General features: G+C 41.3%; 1 protein-coding gene across 1 annotated transcript in view; it reads left to right on the forward strand.

Moving 5' to 3' along the window:
• The window catches only part of CHN1 (chimerin 1), a 97,327-nt gene that overhangs the window by 67,370 nt on the left and 9,429 nt on the right, over positions 1-20,528 (forward strand). The window contains exon 8 of the mRNA XM_050340157.1: positions 12,676-12,760. Within this exon, the coding sequence (XP_050196114.1) occupies positions 12,676-12,760 (85 nt within the window). The remainder of the gene's footprint in view (positions 1-12,675; positions 12,761-20,528) is intronic.

Genomic DNA, 20,528 nt, shown 5'->3' on the forward strand with positions numbered 1-20,528 from the left:
TACCAGCTGAGGAACGAGGACTTTGTTCTTGTCTGCTTGTGTGCATGTGTTTGTTTCAATAACATTTGCCTTATGTAGGTTACCTCTTTTATTTAGAATTGGGTTATACCGAGGGAGATGCTAAAGCTGAGAAAAACTGGCAAAGTTTTCTTTCAATCCAAATTGATGTAGTTCAGTTTTACTTACGATGCCAAAAAATCTCTTAGATCTGTGGTTAGATGATTAAACCGATCTTATCTCAGTTTGTTGCTGGTAGATAGCTCGGAAGGTAAGAAATGTGTTCTACTGCATCTGGATCGGGCAGATGGTCTGCATTTCCCATAGTTTCTGGCTTTTCTCCTGTGTCAATGAACTGAGCGTGTTGATACCAGCATGGCTTATACCACGGGGCTGTTAAAACTGCTGGCATGAGCAACTGTTTTAATAAAATTTATTTAGTCTTCTATGTAGGTTCTAGTTATTGTTTTAATTGTTTTAAATAAACAGTGCTCTTTGATAAGAGATGTCAGTACAACATACGCATGTTTTATGTCTGTATCTGCAATAAGCATCCTGTAAGGGTTTAGTGATTTAACCTTTTGGTGGTCAAATGCATTGGATGATAGGCAGTTTTAATTGTAAGACTAAGTAAATTGATGTTATACTGAATTTCTGTAGATAATGGTACAAACTTCTTATATAGCATCTGAAGCCCAAATTTTATTTTTAATGTAAAAAAAAAATAAAAGCTTTAGCTTTTATTTCTTTTAAGAAAAGGGGAGATTGTTAATATAATACAGGCATCTGATGATATAAGGATCTGTTAAATGTCTCCTGTTTTCAGTTTTGATTTCCATCACATGCATGGGCATGTGTGAATGTCCACATGCATGCACATATGTAAATTTACCTATCTTCCTTTTGATTTTAATTAAACCGCCCTTTGTCTTTTGAGTTCAGATAATCACCAAAAGTGGAAACTTTCTGTGATCAGGATGGTTTGTTTGATTTGAGTTTTTAGGTAAAACATGAATTTGAAAATCATGTACAAAATGGTACGTAAGAAGTGTTTAATATGAAGGCTTGGCATCAAGTAATCCTGGCTGTCAGTTAAATGCAGAGCATTTCTTCATAGGCTCCTGAGGTGTCCTAAAGATATGCAATGTCTTGCATGTCTCATTTGTGCCTGAGAGTCTGAAGATAATTCTTGCAGATGGCAGCAGATAGTGATTTTCCATGTACTCCAGTGTATGTAGGAGAATACAGATTAAATTTTGTGCACGTGTGTATTCCCTAGTTGTTTTCTTTAACAGCCCAAACCACATCTGTTTTGAAAATAATCTGATCACCTGATTTTCATTCATTTGGATTTGTTTATTTGGGTTTTTTCCAGAAATTGTTTGTGGAAAGTTTGGAAGCTGTGAGCTTTCCAGTCTTTTTCAAAAACAGACTGTACGTCTGCTCCAAGGTCATAGCTACAGCACAAACTTTCCATACAGATTTTTTCTTCGCAATAGTTGTGCTGTAGTTCCTCTATACATAGTTGCCAGAAAAATATACCTTGAGAGGTAACTCTTTTCTTCAGTCAGTGGAATAGAGTCACCTTACACAGATAATTTTTGCTATAAAAAAGTAGAAGGGGATAAGCCTCTTTCCACCTTAAATGGTGTGCTGCAACGAACCTACCTGCTGAAGGAATGCCGCTGGCTTTCATGAACTCTAAATATGGCCACTCTCACATTGAAAACAAAAAATAAGCTCTTAGTAATTACTGTGTTATGGATCTAAAATGTATGGCCATCGTTAGCTCACGTGCTTCTCTCCTTTATCATTCCTTGCACCTGTCAAATTTTTCTTCTCACATGTATAGCTGTCATCATTTAAAATGTCTGCACAAGTCTCCTAGGTCACCTGCCAAGTAGCAAATGTGCCACCCATGTGGGAAGGAAGGAAGTGTCAAGCCCAGAGTCCTCAACCTAGAATTTTGAAACAAAACAAGAAAAAACAACCCAGAATGAAATAAATTTATCTAGTTCAGCTAACCAACAGTGACTGCTGTCCCCAGAGGCTCCACAGCAAGCAGGAGAACTCCCGCTGCTTTGTACCTCTGCGGCTAATCTGCTTTTTGTTTTGCAGGCGCAAGGCAACAGATAGGGACCCAGCTGCTTCTTTGATCAGTCACATCACTAATCACAGAAATGAAGGGGGCTTGGAAACCCTTCTATACTGGAAATGCTGTAGCATCCTGACAGAGGGGGAGAAATGAAGAATCATTAATGCACAATAATAAGCACTGTTGCCTTGGAGAAGGGATGATGACAGCAGCAGTCACTCCAGAGGCAGGCTGGGGTTAGCAAACACCCGAGAGACTTGGCCACAGGCTAGGAAACCTCAGTTCTCCCTCCACCCCTGCACCTCCTGTCTGTTTGAGGTGGGTAGGTGGGATACAGGTGAAGTTTGAATCCTTAGTCTCTGTTGCCTGCAGCAAAGCTCAGGTAGAGGAACACATCGGCAGAGGAACAGTGTAGCAATGGTCATCATAGGAGTGCAGATGCCTAGGGGAGGGGTGAACATGAAAGCTGCTTTTAAATCATCGAGAGGGTTCCTGAATAAAGCTATTAACCTATGTTTCGCTCCAAGGGTTGTTTGAAAGAAGAATGTAAAGACAGTTTTGCTAGGAGTGCTGACACAGCTGGGGGTTTTGAGAGGTTTTAATCTTATTTAAATCTCCTGGAATGTGAGTTGTCTTCTGCCTGAAGGGAGCAGGCTGACTAGCTGGGGTGACAGGGAGCTCTGAGGGCAGAGCTGGTCAGTAATGATCTCCAGCTCTATAATATTCTTCTGACTGCAGAGGTTTGGTCTCTCATGAGCACATCTCAAATGCAAATACAGTGGCTGAATTCTCTTAAATTGATCTCCATAAGTAAAGAAAGGGATGATGATTTTTAAATGTCAGTTCTGACTAAGTTTTTAATTACTGTGCCTTGGGATGAAAGCTAGGTATTAAAAATATTTGTAAGAATATTTTTACCTTTTCAAATTTTAAAAAAAAATTAAATTAGCATTTTTGAGTTCTCCTCTGTAAATCTAATCTAAAAGATTCATTTTCTATTAATTCAAATATATCAGCTGAAAGAGACATTATTTGACACAGCATTTTATTTAGCTCTAATTGAATAATGGAATTTGAAGGTGAGCTAGGACTTTGAGTGTGATTTGACTGGGTCTGTCTATTTGCATATTTGATTACTTTTGCTTCCATTTAGTCTGCTTTTCTAAAATCCCACACAACAAATGAGATCTCTTGTAAAATGAATCATTAGACCAAATCAGGACAGTCACTTCACAGTCCTCAAAGTTTCAACCCCACTTTCTTCACAGAAAGGCTTTTTCTTTGTTTCAGTTTCTTACCCACCCTGACGAATAAATTTCCCCACACTCTCTGGTACAAAATTATCCATATGGACATGTGTGTGCTCATTCTTCCACCCAATGCAGATGAACAAGAGCATCTATTTAGAAGCTCTGGGAGACCTGTGGTGTGCTCTTTGACAAGGAGCATAGCTGAAGCCAGTGGTGTTCCTTTCTTACAAAAAGAAACTTTATCATGGAGGAGAGTTCTGTAACAGAAGATTTACAGAGTTCTGTAATTTCAAAGAAGTAGACAGAGTAGAATCATACTTAATTTTTCCCTGAAATTTATTCTACACCTCAACCCAGTAAGAATGCTGTTTATTGTCCCTGGTAAATCTCATACGTGCTTATCTTGTCCCCAAAAGGCAATAACTGTGATAGCTTGTAAATTAAAATCAAATTTCTTGACCCCACGGATATCTAGTCTGTTCAATAACTTTAAGGTAGGAAGCAGCTGCACACCTTCTAGGCAGGCAGGTGCACGAGGAGCTTCAGGCAACAGCAGGAACCACAAATTTTAGGGGAAAATGGGCCTGTGGCAAGGTGCCACGTGGATTGAAATGTTCTTGAGAGGAGGACTCAGTGGAGATCTGGGTTGGGATGTGTGAGGTGGGCTATAGGCCAAAGGACTTACACAGCAGGGTAATCCAAGTTGTGTTTAAGGTTTTCTCCATTTTCTCTCTCTGGTGAGGCAGTTTATTAGGGTAGTGAATACACAGGATTCCTCTTGCTCAGTCCTCTGCACTTTCCCATTCTGCATCTCCTCATCTCTCCATCTCCCCTCTAAATCACATAGGTTTTTGCTGATAAAACAGAAGATACAACTAATGAGATACCTTCTGCCGAAGTCTATCCCTACCTGACATGGAATATCTTCTGCACCTCTTCACTACCTGGTGCTGTGCTTTGGACTTGGGCACTGACCTCTCTCCTTTCGCTGTTGTTTGTGTGGGGTTGGAGAAAACAGTAAAACTATGCTTAAAAAGTGTTAATGTTAAGGAGGACAGTCCTGGAAGGGGAACATTAGCTGGGAGTTACAGGATGATAGCTTAAAAAGAAGAGGAAAGTGAAAATTTGAGATTAACAGCAAGAAATCCTCTGGGTAGTGAAATTTGTCAGTCAGTGCAATAACCTCCTCATCACTTGGCAAATATAATATAAGCCTGGACAAAAACACCTTAAAGGTTTTCACTCCCCTCCAGCTTTTGTGACTCATGGACCCTGGGGAATTTTTAGCTTCCTTGGCTGGTTACAGGTATTCCTTCACACATCTCTGGCTCCTGATGACTTGAGCCAGCGGAACACCCTGCAGGTGTTTTCTAACTGCCAATGGTCCAAGGCATAAACCCACTCTTCTGCCTAGATTATTGCTGTGGTGCTTCACTGAAGCAAGAAGGTGTCTGTGCCTGTCAGAGCTGGACTGAAATCTGTGTTTCCATGCATCATTTTTCATAGGATATTGTCTCATTTCTCTCTTACGGTTCACAAAATAGATGTGTCTCCAGAAGACTATTTTTTGCTATGTTTCTGTGCAGCACTTGGTACTGTCATGCTGTTCCTAGTCACTATCTTACTAATGCCTGACAGCACAGTCAATTAATTGTAGTAAATAACAGTTGCAAGTTGCTGCTTGCTGAATCAGTGAACATTCAGAATATAATTCCCTTACAAGCCAACAGTTCTTCCAGAGAGGAGAGATGTTTTTCCATGGTTGCTTAAACTCAAGTCAGCCAAGATGCTGGTGAGCCTTGTTTGTTGAGATTCCTCATCTCCTTCCTCAACTGAAGCAACATCCTGGCTTCCTCTTTGAGGGTGAATGGGAGCTCCAGAGTAGAGACAACATGCTTTTCCAGAAGTAACAGGAGAATATAGCCTTAAATATGCACAAGAAATGAAAGCTCAGGTGAGGATCAGTCCTTACTGCAACGACCTTGCTAGTACAGACAGACTCAAGCATCACTTTAATGGAGAGACTGCTCGTTTTAACAAGAGTTGCTCTGCCAGTGAAACTTGCACCACTTCCTTAAAACAAATAAGCCGCCCTGGTCCTGGCCCGGATTTTACCAGTGCAATTGTATCTGTGCTTGGTGCTTTGGTAGTCAAAAGGTAGCAAATTGCTTCCATGCCACATCTTATTCTAACGAGCTGCTCAGCAGAGCCATGCCTAAACACTGGGAAACTGGGAGATGGAAAATGCAGAAGTGCTGCAAAAACACCAGAAACTATAACAAACCGTTACTATATTAAGCAGAGCCATTTTTCTGTGACTTGTAATGTGAACTCGTTTCTATTTCTGATGATCTGAAAACTGGGGCAGATGCCGATTTGGGGTAAATTGATCTAGTTCCGCTGAAAAGAGGATGCTGGGGTTTTTATTAGGAATGGACCTGGCACTGAACATATTTTCAAAACGTCTTTAATTGAGCCACTGCACTCAAATGAATATTCAGAGAGAGAGAGCTGGGTGCCTCTAGCACAGTCCCTGGGGAGAGTCACTGTACGTTCCCACAGATAAGAAAACCTCAGGAAATTTGATGTTTCTATTAGACTCCTAGTACTTGAGGGGAAAAAAATTGTTCAAAGGCAGAGAAAATACCTGGAGAACATAACTGGAAGAAAACTTCTGAGAAAACCTCATCAACTCTATGTTGTTGCTTCTGATAGAGTATTATAAAACAGTGCGAGCCAGAAAAGCTTTTAGGTGTTGATGGATTTTAGTCTCCTAGGCTATTTATTTTGTGCTACTTTTTTACTTTTTTTTTTTTTTTTAAATCCAGGCTTTTTCCAAAGCAGATTCCAAATAGCAAACTATTACTTAACCCATTTTGGTTTCCTAGTGCTAGTCCCTGAATTCAGGTTTTGCCTTCGTTAAAAAAATAAAAAGAGGAGGGTGGAAGAGAACCTTTTTCTAAATCCTTGATTTATTTAAGCTGAAATTTCTTGCCACCACACCAACAGTTTTATTAGTTTCCAGGTGTGGATCCTATGAGTCTTCCATGTGCACAGCCCAAAACCAGAGCAGCCCTCTTCTGTGGTGAAGCTAGGAAGTGCTCTGCTGGGGAGGACTGGAACTTTGCCTTTTAGAAGCTTGTAGAGCATGCTATACTCTCTTATCATCAACAGCTTTTCCTCCAAATTAGCCTTAGCATCATTGCAAAAGCATTTATTTAGGAATCTCTCAGGGGTTTGTATTCCATTTACATCATTGCATATATTATATATTCACACCATTACATATAGAGTATGTGGTATATGTATATATATACAGTTTTAATTCTGAGAATTTTATTCAATTTTCATCTCCAGTTTCAGAATGTTTTGCTTGGACACACGTATCGAGTAACTTGGACTTGGAATAAAATGCAAAATGTTCCAGTTTCCAAGTATCAATTTAAAGAAAATCTGCTATTCCATCCTGAAAGAAAGGTGGCCATTTTAATTCAATTTTCAAGCAAAAAAGCCAGCAACCTGGTATTCTTGTTTGCCACATTGGCTCATAGAACACAACCTAACCTCAATTTCCAGTTGTTCCCATCTCTGCTGACACAGTCAGTGAAAACCAGAAACTAAACAAGACATGACAGCGCTTCTGGCTCTGAGTGGGAGAGGACCTGGAGGGAGGTTGGCCTGCTCCCCATCCGTGTCAGTGCCCACTGGCAATAACTATGCTATTTATACTTCATGCTCTGAACGAGTGTTCTGACAGCATTTCTCCTCTCGAGAACTGCTGGACAAAGTCATTGGGGTGGTCCCAGGCTGGCTTCCTATGTTTACCACCCCAGATGGACTAGTCAAAGTCAGCCCTAGTTTTGGAGAAAGGTATGTTCTGGTGATCTTGGTTACATTCATTTCTGTTACATCTTCACATGAAAGCAATTATCTTGCAGATACAGCTCTGCTATGTGGGTTGTCATGGCTGTCTTTTTGTTTCTTACATTACTCATCAGCAACAATATTTTCCTCACAGGAGAAATATTGTATGCTGGAATATTTGAAGTGCTTCAGACCTTTGTTTTAGAGACATTATCTAATCATCATAATATATAAAAGGATTAAATTGAAGCATTACCCAAACTGATGGTTGAGTTGATTGACTTTTGCATTCATATCTCTTCTGTATCCTTCACATCCTGGCAGTCTTTGTCTGGACAAGGGATGGACAAAAAGGACATGCCTATTGGATACCAGCAAGATTATGCTCAGTGCCTGATAAAATCAACTGTGACAGGGAAGACAGATATTAATAATATGGGTTGAGTTCATCGTTTTAATTGAGATTTACAGTGTCCCATATTCAATTAAAAGCTTGGTACAGTCCCAGCAGTCAGAATTCAGTTGGTGGAACTGCAAATCAGCTAGGACAACTGAGCTGACAGCCTCCATCAGCAGTGTCCCGTCATCCTTGGGAATTTGTTTGAAAAACAGTATGGCCAGCAAAACTGTACCTTTGGAGCACCATGTAGTGCAAAGCTGGGTGTGTGCCATGTATTCAGTCCCTGGTTGACTTGGTCTCCTCTCCAAGCACCAGCAAGGCTTCTGCCTGGAATGTAGGATCCTGGTAGCCCAAGAGGGTAGATCAGCAGTATTTTTTTCCATCCTCTTTCAAGCTGATGTATTTCATCCCACCACAGATGATAGTGCCTGGATTTTCCAAATCCTCTTATTCTGAGCAGGAGTTCAATGTGGAGAGCTGTGGAAGAGGTGCTCTCTACAGAGCAGGGTCCCCATGAAGCAAGCATTCAGGGAGACCATGACAGCAGCCTCTCAACAAAGGAAGGCTTTTTTGTATACTGTCACAAACACTTCTGGTTTTTGTACTCAATGTTGATTTTCCATAACCACAGTTTTTCAAATCCAGCCCTGCTTTCTTCCCATCAGTGGCTTAAGCTCTGCCGATTCACTGACTTCTCTTGTATCACATTTACACAGCACTTTGCTGATAGTCCCTCATTCTCATCCTCCCTGCCTTGGCAAGTGATATAAGTCTCCCAGTTAAGAGTATGAATTATTTCCTGTCTCATTCTTGATTTTCAGATAGCAATTAAGAGTAGCTGAATAACTGCCTAGGAAAAAACGTAAAAAATAAGTGGAGTTATGAGATACATGGGTAACTAACTTCAACAGTGACCTTTATAGAGCCTGAGAAATAATTATGAGAAATCTGCTCGAGGAGTTCACAGCTTGTGGGATAATCTGTTGTTGGAGCCACTGGATCATTTTTTATTTGATTCTCCTAAAAATTTGTCTTTTCTAAGAAATATTTTAATTAAATGTAAAACAAAAGTAAGTGACATTTTATAACACTTATTAATCATAGAAGTTCAGCTATTTTCCCCTTTGTATAAGAAAATATCTTTCAAGCCTAAGCAAAAAACTGTTCTCCTACTTAGATCAAAGTAGTTAAATGCTTGTTATACCTTCCTGGTATTGCAGGAGACTTCAAAATAGAAATGCCTAGGTGTAAACCCAATATGAGGCTCTCCCCTTACCTCAGGCTTGCAGGACAACTTAGTAATAGTATTTTATCTAGTTTTTGAAGCAGGTATTGCCCTTTAAAATTATCTGGACTTTTCTTTTAAATTGAATTTTTCCCTTGGAATTTTATAAATTAAGATTAAAACCAGTTCAGCTTGTTCTCCCACTCACTCATTTTCCAGATTCTTATTAAAAAATCACTCCCATTTGAAGCCTTATGGAAAGAGAGAAGATTTTTGGGTGGGAGTGAGAATGGAAGAACTGGGAGATATAAAGCCACAGTTGGCAATCCTGCTCTCCCACATTTTATAAGACAGTAAAATCTGCATATGGCAGATGCTCTTTTTATAAGGGGAAAGAAACCCCTTGTAATTTAAGTCAGGATCTCTGGGACTCTGATGGGTGTGTTTTTAGAAAATTTTCTGGAAAGCATCTTAAAGTTTTGAAAGCAAGCAAGTTGCTTGGCGGGTTTTTAGAGTGGGAAATTAAATATAAAAATCAGAATGCTGTATTAAATAGCATCATGTAGTAAATGCAGTATTGTTTGCAGGTGCTGGCTCTTGAACTAGCAAAGGGATGCTAAGGTGTTTCTTTTCAGCACGCTGCCAGGCCCCACCCTCCAGGAAGAACTGTGATTAGAGGCTGTTCTGACCACAGAAGACCAATTTTTCAGTATTTTCTGGCATCACTTACTGTATCTGATTAAATTCCCAGAGATGGTGTGTACTCAAACCAGTGCAGGGTTAGCTGTCCAGTTCCACTCCATGGTAGTGGGAAGATTGATGCTCTGGCACCGCTGAGCTCTGGGAAAAGGCAACACTGCTTAGAAACCCCAAAAGAGACTTCAGAGCTGATCTGGTGGGGTTGTGTACACCAGGGGTGGAAGGACTACATGACCTTTGGGCCTCTTGATTAATATTGCCAGAGAACCTCCCTGTTGCATGTCATGTAAAGGATGAAGCAAAGTGAAGTATGATGGGATACAGGAAAGCTTACCTTCACCTTTTAATCTGCTTGAGTTTGCAATCAGAATAACGGATAAGAAGGAGTAATTTGGATGGGGCAGCATAAAGCAGAGCAGGCTCTGGATAAATCTTCTAACTGATGATATGGAAAGGCATTTTGGTATTTGGATGAAGCCTGGCTGCATGGGATGAGAGAACAGCGCTAATGACGCTGAAACAGTGGTCCTGAAGAGCAAAGTTAATCCTGGTCTTGTGAAGGATGACCAATACATGCAGTGTTGGTAGGGAAAAAGAAAGTTTGCTTTTTCCTTGTCGTTTTTAAGTTGATGATGAGTCATGTAAGCCCTTCTGAGGGGTGAGCTGAGAGCCAGAGTAATGTCAGGCGAACTGGCTGTGGTAGAAAGGTAATTTCTTTTGTGTATCTAGGTGGATCATAGCTATTAGACACATAAGAGAAACTGAGGTCATAGAAAAAGTTAATAATAATATAAATGGAGGCAAAAGGTTGGAGTGGCAGATTTGGGATGTGATAGACCCTGCAGAAGATGTTCACTGCTAAAACAACAGCCACTTAGAGACTGGGCATCTGAGGTTTAGTGAGTATCAGTGCTGGAGACAGCTCTGGAGAGGCCATGTTAGGACCCCAGCACCTAAGGACAGCATTAGAAATGCTTCAGCAAATAGCACGTTTGGTGAATTTGATGAATTGAAATCAGCAACCAGAGAGGCATAGGGTAGGATAGTATCATTCTTTTTATTTAGCGAGAAATATTAATGTATCAGAATTTGTTCTTGTTCTGCCTAAGGAAAGAAGTCAGAATGTCATCATTTCAAGGAACAAGACAAAATTCCCCCCCCCTGCAATCAGAGATACTAAAAACAAAACAAAAATTGTATAAAACTGAGAAGTGTTCTGAAAAGAAATTATTTATTGTCCTGACTTTTGAAATGTCACTTTTTGTTTCAATATTCCTCAAGAGAATTTTTGAGAAATATTTTAAATAAGTGGGTTTTGGAGAGAATGTTACTTTGACACACACCCCCTCCCAAAAAAAAGGTGGTGAGTGAAATGAGGCACTTTTTTTCCCCTGAAAAAGTTCTGTTAGTCCTGCAGACATTAAAGCGCAGTGTTTCGCTTGAGGATATTAGAATGTTCTTATCCTGGGAAGAAACCACTGCCAAAGACCTGAATAAAAAACACAAGGCTGAGGAATAAAGCCAAGAGGATGTGGGTAGTGCAGGTGGGAAACAGAGAGAAAGGTGTGAAAAATGTCTTTGTGGTGAGTGAGAGGAAAAAAGAAAATGGAGCTCACAGCTGCTGGCAATCTTGTCATCGTCTGCGTTGCAGAAGTCAGCTGGAGCTGCGGGGAGCAGAGGGCTGGTGCAGCACATGGCACCTTCCAAAGGGGTGCGGACGGCAGCAGGCAGGGCCGGGGGAGGCAGCCTCTGCCTCGCTTTGCACCATTATGCTTCTCTGGAGACAATCAGAAGCCCGGCTTAGCACAGAGGGGCATGTGAACTGCTTGGTGACTTCACAAGTAACTTTCCAGGCTGTCACAGCAATCTACCTTACTGCTGCTCTGGAGGCAGCAAATGCACAGGAGGCTGCAGACCTTTCTTTAGCCAAACCTGAAATGTGGTTTGAATTGCTCTGGGTTGTCACTTGGCTGGGGCAAGTGTCAGCTGGGATCCAGCTGCCTTGTATGTCAGTGGTGTGGGCAACCCTGGACCTCAGTCAGGCCACTTCCCCTTTCGGTATTCATAACCAGAGCCCCATGCAGATGTTGGGAGCACACATTTCTACCAGCTCCATCTCTCTTCTGCTCCGCTCTGATCCAGCCAGGCAGTGCACGAGCGTGAGGTTACTGCCTGCTCCAATACCCTCTCAGTAACTCTGCAGAACCGAGTGACTTAAGCCTACAGCATTTTTACTATATTTCACTGCAAATTTCATTTCTTTATGATCATCAGTTACTGATTCTTTTTGTCGGCCTGTCTATTCTAAATAGCAGCTCAAAGCCTTTTATACTGGCTAAGGAAGTAATGATTTTCTCTGTAAAGAATCCTGTGGTTTCCTACAGCAGGAACTTTATCAGAATAAAATCAGAAGCAGTTAATGGTGGCTGCAGGATTTGTAACAAGCATGTGAGCCAGGAATGAAAGCAGCATCGGGTGTTTTTCCTTCTTTAAATTAGTTTTTTTCCTGGTTCAGTGGATTCTTTTTTTCCATTTTGGATTTTGGATTTTCAATATGTAGCATTAGTCTGAAAGAATTAATTTCCTTTTAGAGTTATTCTAAACTGGAAAGTCTCTAAGCGCATTTGCAGTATTTCTGTGTGGCACTGGTATTTTTGCCTGGCAGGACTCCCTCCACCTGAGGTGAAATCTTGCAGCCCCCTACGCATTTCACACAGTATCTTATGGAGAGGAGGGCATAGCAGAAGACATTTTAAACAGAAAGGTGAACTCTTGCATGGTTGCATCAAAAGCCTCACCTTGCGGCCAAAATCCTGCTCAGACAGAGGGATGCTGAGAGGCAGGAGAAGGGCTGTGCCCTGCCATTGCTTCTCTGCCCCATGTGGTCTTGGAGCAGACACCCACAGACCCAGTTCTGCTGCTCTGGATGGCTCGAGATGGAGAACTTGTTTTCCATGGGTCTGCAAGAGTCTTGGTTGTTAAATTTTTCTTAGTTCCTTTTTTCCTTTCCTGCCGTGATAAAGGGAAGCTTCCAGCAAGTGCATGTTGTGCCTTCAAAGAGGAATTCTGCCCTGTTTAGACACATTGATACTATGAAATAGTTGGGTCATTTTCTGTAACTTTTCTTTCTGCTATTCTCTTCCAGGTGCACACGTTCAGAGGTCCGCACTGGTGTGAATACTGTGCCAACTTCATGTGGGGCCTCATTGCTCAGGGAGTAAAATGTGCAGGTAACAGTCACTCAGTCTTCTTTTCCCATGACAATCAAAGCATTTCTCAAAGGCTCATGGAGGGGAAAAAATAATCATCATGAAGGGTTTTTATTTTCCCACCCTTTTAGAATAGAGGATGAAAAAGGTAGATGCAGAGTTAGCTTTATTCCTTTTATACTACTGTTCTGTGTATTGGTAGGTGTGAGAAAGTCACTGAGGATCTCGATGTGCAAGGTGGGCATCAGCAAATTTCATGTTGCTGCTGTGAAATAGACATTCAGGTTAATTTTGATATATAAACCATCAGACTCCCACCATGCCACAGACCCTAAGTCATGTCTCCTACTTGCAAACTGAAAAGAAGGTAAGAAAAGGGATGATGAATAAGGGATGCCTACTGGAATGTTCCATAAGCATTCAGGTGCTGGTAGAAATCTATTACACGCATGGGTGTCACTGTGGGCATTTCTGTGATAGAACCTCTCTGAAAGAGAACAGCTTACAATGTTATTGATAAGATTCTTCTGAAAAGAAAGGACAGTCAGCTTTTTTCAAAGGCAAAAAAAAGGATCAAAGTGGTCAAAATACTTTTCAAATACAGTAAACTATTTTAAGATATTCTAGCAAGGAATCATATTTATAAAAATGGTGCAAAGAGATGTTGATGTATGAAGACCTGCATACGTTGCCCTGGAAACTGAATTTTCAAGCTAATTTAAGAAAATCTGCTCTGTCTAAGGCTTTCTGAAGTCTTGTCTCAAGCAAATAAAAAGGCTTTTTATCACAAAACTGCAAAATAATGTAAAATTTAAAATAATTTCTAACCAAATAGGATTGAAATATTTTTAAATTCTTCACCCATAATTATTTGAATGCAACATTTTGTTGTTATCAGTAGCCTCTGCACTATCCAGGATGGATTAGAGAGTGCAGCTCTGTTTTAAGACATAGTTATGTAAAAGTGGCATTTCCTTTCTCAGTATTTTCCCTCTACTAAGAATATAGGGTTGCAGCCACAACCTTCACTTGTGAATGAAGGTTGTTTGTACTTTTTACTGCTGTTGATTTTACACAGGGTGTACAGTGCTAGGAGAGAAAGAAGCAGCTTAATTTTGGTTTTGAACTGTTATCTCATTAGTCATTTTTTGATGACACTTGAGTCAGTGAGTGTGCCATCTTCCTTCCTTCCTTGCCTCAGATTCCTCAGTTAGGGTATTTAAGCAAGATATCAGGTATTTTTCAGGTCAATATTTGGTAACTTTGATCCAGAAAAGTAATAAAAACACACAGTATGAAGATTTGCAATGCTGCATGTCACTGTGAAATTAATAGTATTGCATTTACAATTAAGCCCTAAGTGCTCATGATTTTGTACTGCCTATTTTTTTTTAATGAAGTAGAGCTGATTTTCTAGATTATGCAGATTTTCTGAAATGTAGATTTCCAAAAGCTTCTGAAGTCTGATTTTCTTTTCTCCTTATGAGGATGGTAGTAAGTACTGAATGTGTCCTTTTTCCTCCTTGCAGTGTAGAGGAACATATGTGTATTAGATGACTTCATAGGTTCAGACACTATAATTAGGGCTTTCTGTCTTGTGTGAGGGTTCATGTCACTGCTGGTAGCTCCCAGTAATTCCTGTGATCTTATTTATATTTAAAAATCCCATGTCGTGTGACCACATTTTCTTACTGAAGCAACAGCAAGGTATTGGGGCAGGAGGAAGCTGAGGTTTTTTGAGCCACGCTCAGGGTTGTTGGGCACAGCTGCTGATGTGCAGCACCATGAGCTGGGGTGTGAGAAGGAGCCGTGGGGCGGTGAGGCTGCCACGCAGTGCTCCCTCAGCCCAGCAGGTCTGGTTGCTGCAGTGTGTCCTGCATGGCTCGCTTGTGGTTGAGGAGCAGAAGAGACAGGCTTTCCCAAGGGAACGGGTTGCAGCTGACCCACCTGCCTTGTCCTTCCCTCACTGCAAGGCTGGCTTTGAGCCACTGGCCATCCTCAGTGATAGCTTCCCAAGGGGCTTCCCAGAGGATTTTATTCTCATAGGTTTCATAGAAATCAGCATCTGGGCAGAGGAGAGGGACCCTGGGCAGAGCCCCGCAGAGGTGGAGATAGCAGGGCAGGTTCAGCATTCCCCGCTCTGCCTTGTCTGTGCCTCACTCCCAGCAGTGTCTGCCCGTTCCTGCCAGCTGAGGCTGTGCAGGGCAGCAGAGCCAGAAGCTGTACAGACCTGGACGTTTCAGAGGAAAGTTGGAGGTACACAGACATATAGTGAGGGCCTAGTGTAACCAGTGTTAATATGCTAGTGTGGAAGAGCTCAGGTTTGAGTGTTGTGAGTTTGGCTGAGTTTACGTGGTCTTATAGTGCTTAAAAAAAAAAAAAAATCATTTTGCTTCCAAACTGAGCTATTTTAAAAAGGAGACAATGAGGCACAATAAACCAGGAGCCACATGAGGCCATTGCTTTTCAGAGTGGATTTGTACTCCAAAAAAAAATTACAGTTTTTAGCAGGACACAGCCCACTTACATTCAAATGCCACTCCAGAGAAATCCACAAAATCTGTTTGGTGGTCTGTACAATCATTTTATTGGAAATAACCTGTGAGCAAAACTGTATGGATCATATGTAGTTTTATACTTTTTAAAGCATCTGCTTTTTATAGCAAACAGTTGCACATCTCAAAAGGATTCTGTTGTACAGAAGTGGTAAGTTTAACAAATAGAAATGGATTACTGCATGGACTGCTCTCAGCCATTTTAAATCCTATTCTCTGCAGAAGCACAAAAACATGCAAGAAGATAAGTGTGAGACAGTCCCAAGACTGGACAACAAAGATAAATGTTACCCATTTCAGAAAGGAGGAGCTGGAGGAAAAAACGGAGCTTATTTCTAATGGCTGATAGTTTATGTTACACAAAGTAAGCCAATGCTTTGAAAAATAATAAACCAGAACTAAATATTCATAACAGTGCACATGCCATAGCAACCAGCAAGGATGCCTTAGCAACTTCAACTTGATTCATGCTTTGTTCCAGTCCAGTCCAGCATAGCTGAACGTGTCCCTCTCTGTCTTTTGGCAGAGTGCATTCAGTATCTTGTCAGGTACAGTCCTGTATGATTAACCCCTGGAAGGTGGATTCTCCCTAGCTTATCATTGTTCGAGATTTATGGCAGACAAAGGAGAAGGACTGCATCTTTTCCTTCCATAAAGACAAGGTGTAAACGTAGGCAGCACACTGGACAGCTGCTGGACGGTTATTAGTTGAAGTAAGAAGTTGGCTGCTATCTGGACTGCAATGGTTTAGGGATTAATACAAGCCACCAAACATGGGAAGAACTTCATTGTCTTCCAAAATTAAGACATGGGATGATGTCCAGGATTTGGATCCTGTAGGAAATTAATTGGTGGACATAGTATGTGGTCTGACTTCTGCTGAAGATATATCTAGCAGAAGAGGAAGAGATTCTTTTTCCTTAAATGTTATTCTCTCAAATTTGATCTTTATTTCATCAGCTTATTTAAAGACAGATTTGCTTCCTTAGAGGGAATCCTTATAATAAGCATCTGCCCTACTGCCTCAGGGGGTCATACTTCCAACTTTTGCATTGCAGCCACAGGTCCTTAAAAATTTTGTGAGATAAAGGCTCATCTGTATGCAAGGAACCTCCCTTTTCTGATGGTATGCTCCATCTCTAGTGTGCTTTTCTTCATGCTTCTACCATAAGTAGAAATTACTGGAGAAGTATTTGAAATTATAATGCCACCATCTTGTGTAAACATTGAAGCTCAGTAGAAGCTAATGAAGGCATAGGAGTTCGCCCCAGCTCAAAATCCAGTGCATGAACTTAGAAAAACATATTCTTAATTACATTCCTCCTTTGTATGGCTCCCCTGGGCTCGTGGGGCTCATCCCATTGCCCAGGCTGTGTTCAGAAGAGAAACTGTAACAATATTCAAAGAAAATTTGCAGATGTGCACCAAGGAGTTCATTCTGTGAATGATATGAGCGCATAACACCCGGTAACACTGACAAGAGAATAGCGTGTGTTCTCAGAGACTAGAGCATTAATGGTGCTGTTAGTGTACTACCCAAGTGGAGTGGTAGACAAGCAGATTAGTAGATTTACTCTGATGAGCTGCATGTGTCCAGCTCATCAGAACTCTTTAAGTCCTTACTCTGTACCCTTTTGATCGTTGTTTTTAATGAATAAGCAATTTAATCAAAAGATTTCTTTGGAACAGGCTGGTTACAAAGCCTTTGTTAGCTTATCTTTAAAATAATTTCATTTAAATCTATTTCACTGGATGATTTTGATGGTGTTTTGGGCTGCTCTTTGTAACACCAGGCAGCACAACCTTCTGAGGCTGTACATGAAGCACCATTTCTGCTGCCTTCATAGATTTGCTCCAGACCATCTCAGCCTGCCACCCATGTAGCACTTGCCTATCTTTTGCTTTCCTTGGAGCAGGTAAATTCTCACTGGAGAACTAATAGAAATAAACTTGCAGCAGAACTATCAGTGTGCAGGCAAGCAGCTGCCACTAGCTAAGCCCAGGCAATATTGCTGCCAGCCCTGAGCACAGTAAGCCCTGTGAGTTCATTTTCAAAATCATTGAAGTACAGTCTCAAAGCGGGATTGTTTTGTGAATGACTACTTAAGTGTTTGATTTCCCCATTTCATCCATTTCCTTCTCCAACAATTGAAAGATGTACAACTGCCCCATTTCCTTTGCTGTTTTGTTTTGCCTTGCTATGAAATCCTTTGTGTTGGACAGCCTTATGCTGCTCCATTGGTGTGTAAGGATGAAGGAGAGCACAAAGGAGCCTGTGCATCCCAAGGCATTAGTTTTGTAGGCAAAGTGCTCACACTTTTAGTGCCTCGAAGAACAGCTGACGATCTTGTGACTGAAGCCAGCAAAGGGAAAGGCAGGGTGTGCTCATCGTGTGGCCCACTCTCAAGGTATTTTGTGTGATGTTCATGAAAAGTTCCCGTTCTGCCCACACTTGTGCCTTAAAAACACATCCAAGGTCCTTCTGAGATGTGCACCCAGATTCTGCTGGTTGTAGAATGCAGGGCACAGACGGTCAGCCCAATATAGGCCAAAAAGCAAAGCAATGCCACCAGGGGTCAGGGCTGGGGGAAGGATACTGTTTGGAGAGCAGTCCCTGCCCACCCCCAGCAGGTGGTGATGCTGTTGGAGGTGCAAGCTGCCTGACAGGCTGTTCCTCCAGCTCAGAATCTGGTGGTGTTCCTGCGAGGAATGAGCTCCAGAATTTAAAATGCTAATCAGACAGCAGAGCCTTGCTTCAGAGCCGTTCCCATGGGGAAGCTATTCTGGAGCTTTATATTCTTGAAACTGTAAGTCCTAAAAGCAGCTTTATCTTCAAGCCCACGCAGACCTGGAAACCTTGAGCAAGCCAGCAGCCCATGGGGAGGCTGCTGAGGTAGGCAGGTGTCATGGCAGGAAGTCAGGGAAGTTCTTGAACAAACTGACTCTGATCTTTCAAGACTTCCATAAACTCAAACTACTGCCACCAAACGTGTCCAGCTTTTGGCAGCACATACATTATATATTCTTTTAATTTGAGATTAGGGGGAATTGGCTGGGTTGATGGGCTTTTTTTTCATTTTGTTTCATAAGCTCTGATTTTCCTGTAGTTTTAAGTAATTTTGTTGCCAAGTAACTAGCTCCCTTCTAGAAATTCCGCTCTTAGAATAATGTATCCTGTAGTGCATGATATAGTGGTGTGGATAAAAGCAGGTTTTAGGGAGCAATTCTTACCATGGGGCTGCATAATGAAGTGGCTTAAGACTGATGGAACCAAGGTTGCTTTCAGATGTGCATCACACATCAACAAATAACACATATTTAAGGCAGTGTGGCAGCTCCAGTGTGGCCACCCAGGTTGCAACAGCTCTGCCAAGGAGGAGGAAGAGGGCAGACCTTCACAACACCCTGCTGCATTCTGCTTGGAAGCATGAAGTGCAGCAGTGGGGCCAGTGGGATTGCTGCAATGACTTGCTTGTTCAAACACCCTGCATCCCACAAAAACATTGCCTCCTCTGCTACAGAAAAGAGCCTTTAATTATTAAAGAAAAGCTACTAGCTCATGAGTGATGTATGAGAGCAAATTAATTTCTAACCTGTTCACCCTTGCAAAAGTAACAGCCAGTACTCTGCGCTTGTGTAGAGCCCATGACCTTCGCGTGTCAGCTCACCAAACGTGAGGCTGTTACCCTGTCTGGTGGGTACTGCAGAGACCAGCCCAAGGCAAGACATGGTGCCAGCACCCCAGCTCCACACTTCCCACCCTCCTACACTTACCATAAACCTCTGAAGAGTCTTTCAGAACTTCTTGCAGATGATGTAAATCTGCCTTTTAGCTCTTAAAGCTGCTCTTCAGCTGTGATAGAACGTGTCGGTTTTCTTTGGGATAATTCAGAAATATAATTAGAGTGATGTATGTAGCGTAAAGTATCATTCCAATGGAGCATGATCAGCAGCCATGTTAGCCAGTAAATCATAAACCAATGGAAATCTAAAACTGACGGAAGTCAAATCAAACAGTACAACAAAAGCTGACAGCTAAGTATATTTTAGTCTCTGCAAATATTTATATGTGTGCTCATGGAGCAGTATTAATGTACATATATCTTTTGGCTCTGCTCAGGCATTAATATGAACAAGTTATTTGTTCTTTCAGCTCAGTGGACTAACATCAGTATTAGCTGTTTCTAAAACATCACCAAACCTTTTCCTAGGCATCGTAGGAAACTATTGTTAGGCTCGTTGTAAATTTAGTACCTCTCCTAGAAGTAATGTCACAGCCCACCTGAACTCCTAGATCAATATGCTGTTAAAGCCAGGGCAGCTTATCACAGACTTCTAAACCTGTCATCTAAAATTACTTTCTCCCCACCCCCTTTAAATTTCCAAACTCCCTATAAACTCTTGAATTTATGACTCCATTGCGTTTGGTCACATGTGGTCTATTTGAAAGTTGGCCACTGTTTCATAGCGCTGTAAAAAGCAATAGTAAGAGTGACTTACCCTTCCAGTTCTGAGAAATTATCTCTATATGAGGTGAAATTCTAATTAACCAAAGTCAGCAGAAGTTTTACTATTAACCTGCAAGGGGTCATGACTGCATCTTTTACATCTGTCCTATATTATTACAGCAGATACATATATATATATATATATCAGCAGATACAATGCTTTAGGGGGATTTTTCTGTAGCTCCTCACCAAGTTATATACCCAGCCAGCTCATAAGTGCTGATGAACTTCTGTAAGAAATGGGTAAGGCTCCTGGTTACTTTAGATCCGGAGTAAAGCTGCTAACACCAATTCTACTATTCTGGATTTATTTTGACTTAATGAAAAGTAAATAGACCCTCACTTTGAAATTAAATTAATCCTTTTGGTCTTAATGAACTCAACCAAATCATGAAGCTCATGTGTGAACATCACCATGCAGCAGCAAGCAGAGAAATTCAGAATTGGCTTTCTTGTTCCTTCCTAGTTGATACTAAAATAATGGGGTTTGAAGCTTTCAATGCATCTGCAATGAGAACAGAGGACATTTTTTATCTAATACTGTTTAATTTGCAGCATAATTCCTGTCTTTTAGTACTAACAAGTAAGCAGAATATAGTTAAGTACAAAACTAGCAAATTCCCAGTGCTCTGTGGAGGGTAGGACTGACCTCCTGCCATTGCTTTTTACCTTGCTGGAGTTAGCAAGACATTATGCTTAGTTATTAATTGAACCAGTGAGTAGTGA

This window comes from Myiozetetes cayanensis, unplaced genomic scaffold (assembly GCF_022539395.1).
Source record: "Myiozetetes cayanensis isolate MyiCay16 unplaced genomic scaffold, myiCay2020 scf9, whole genome shotgun sequence".
In the NCBI taxonomy this organism is placed as follows: Eukaryota; Metazoa; Chordata; class Aves; order Passeriformes; family Tyrannidae; genus Myiozetetes; species Myiozetetes cayanensis.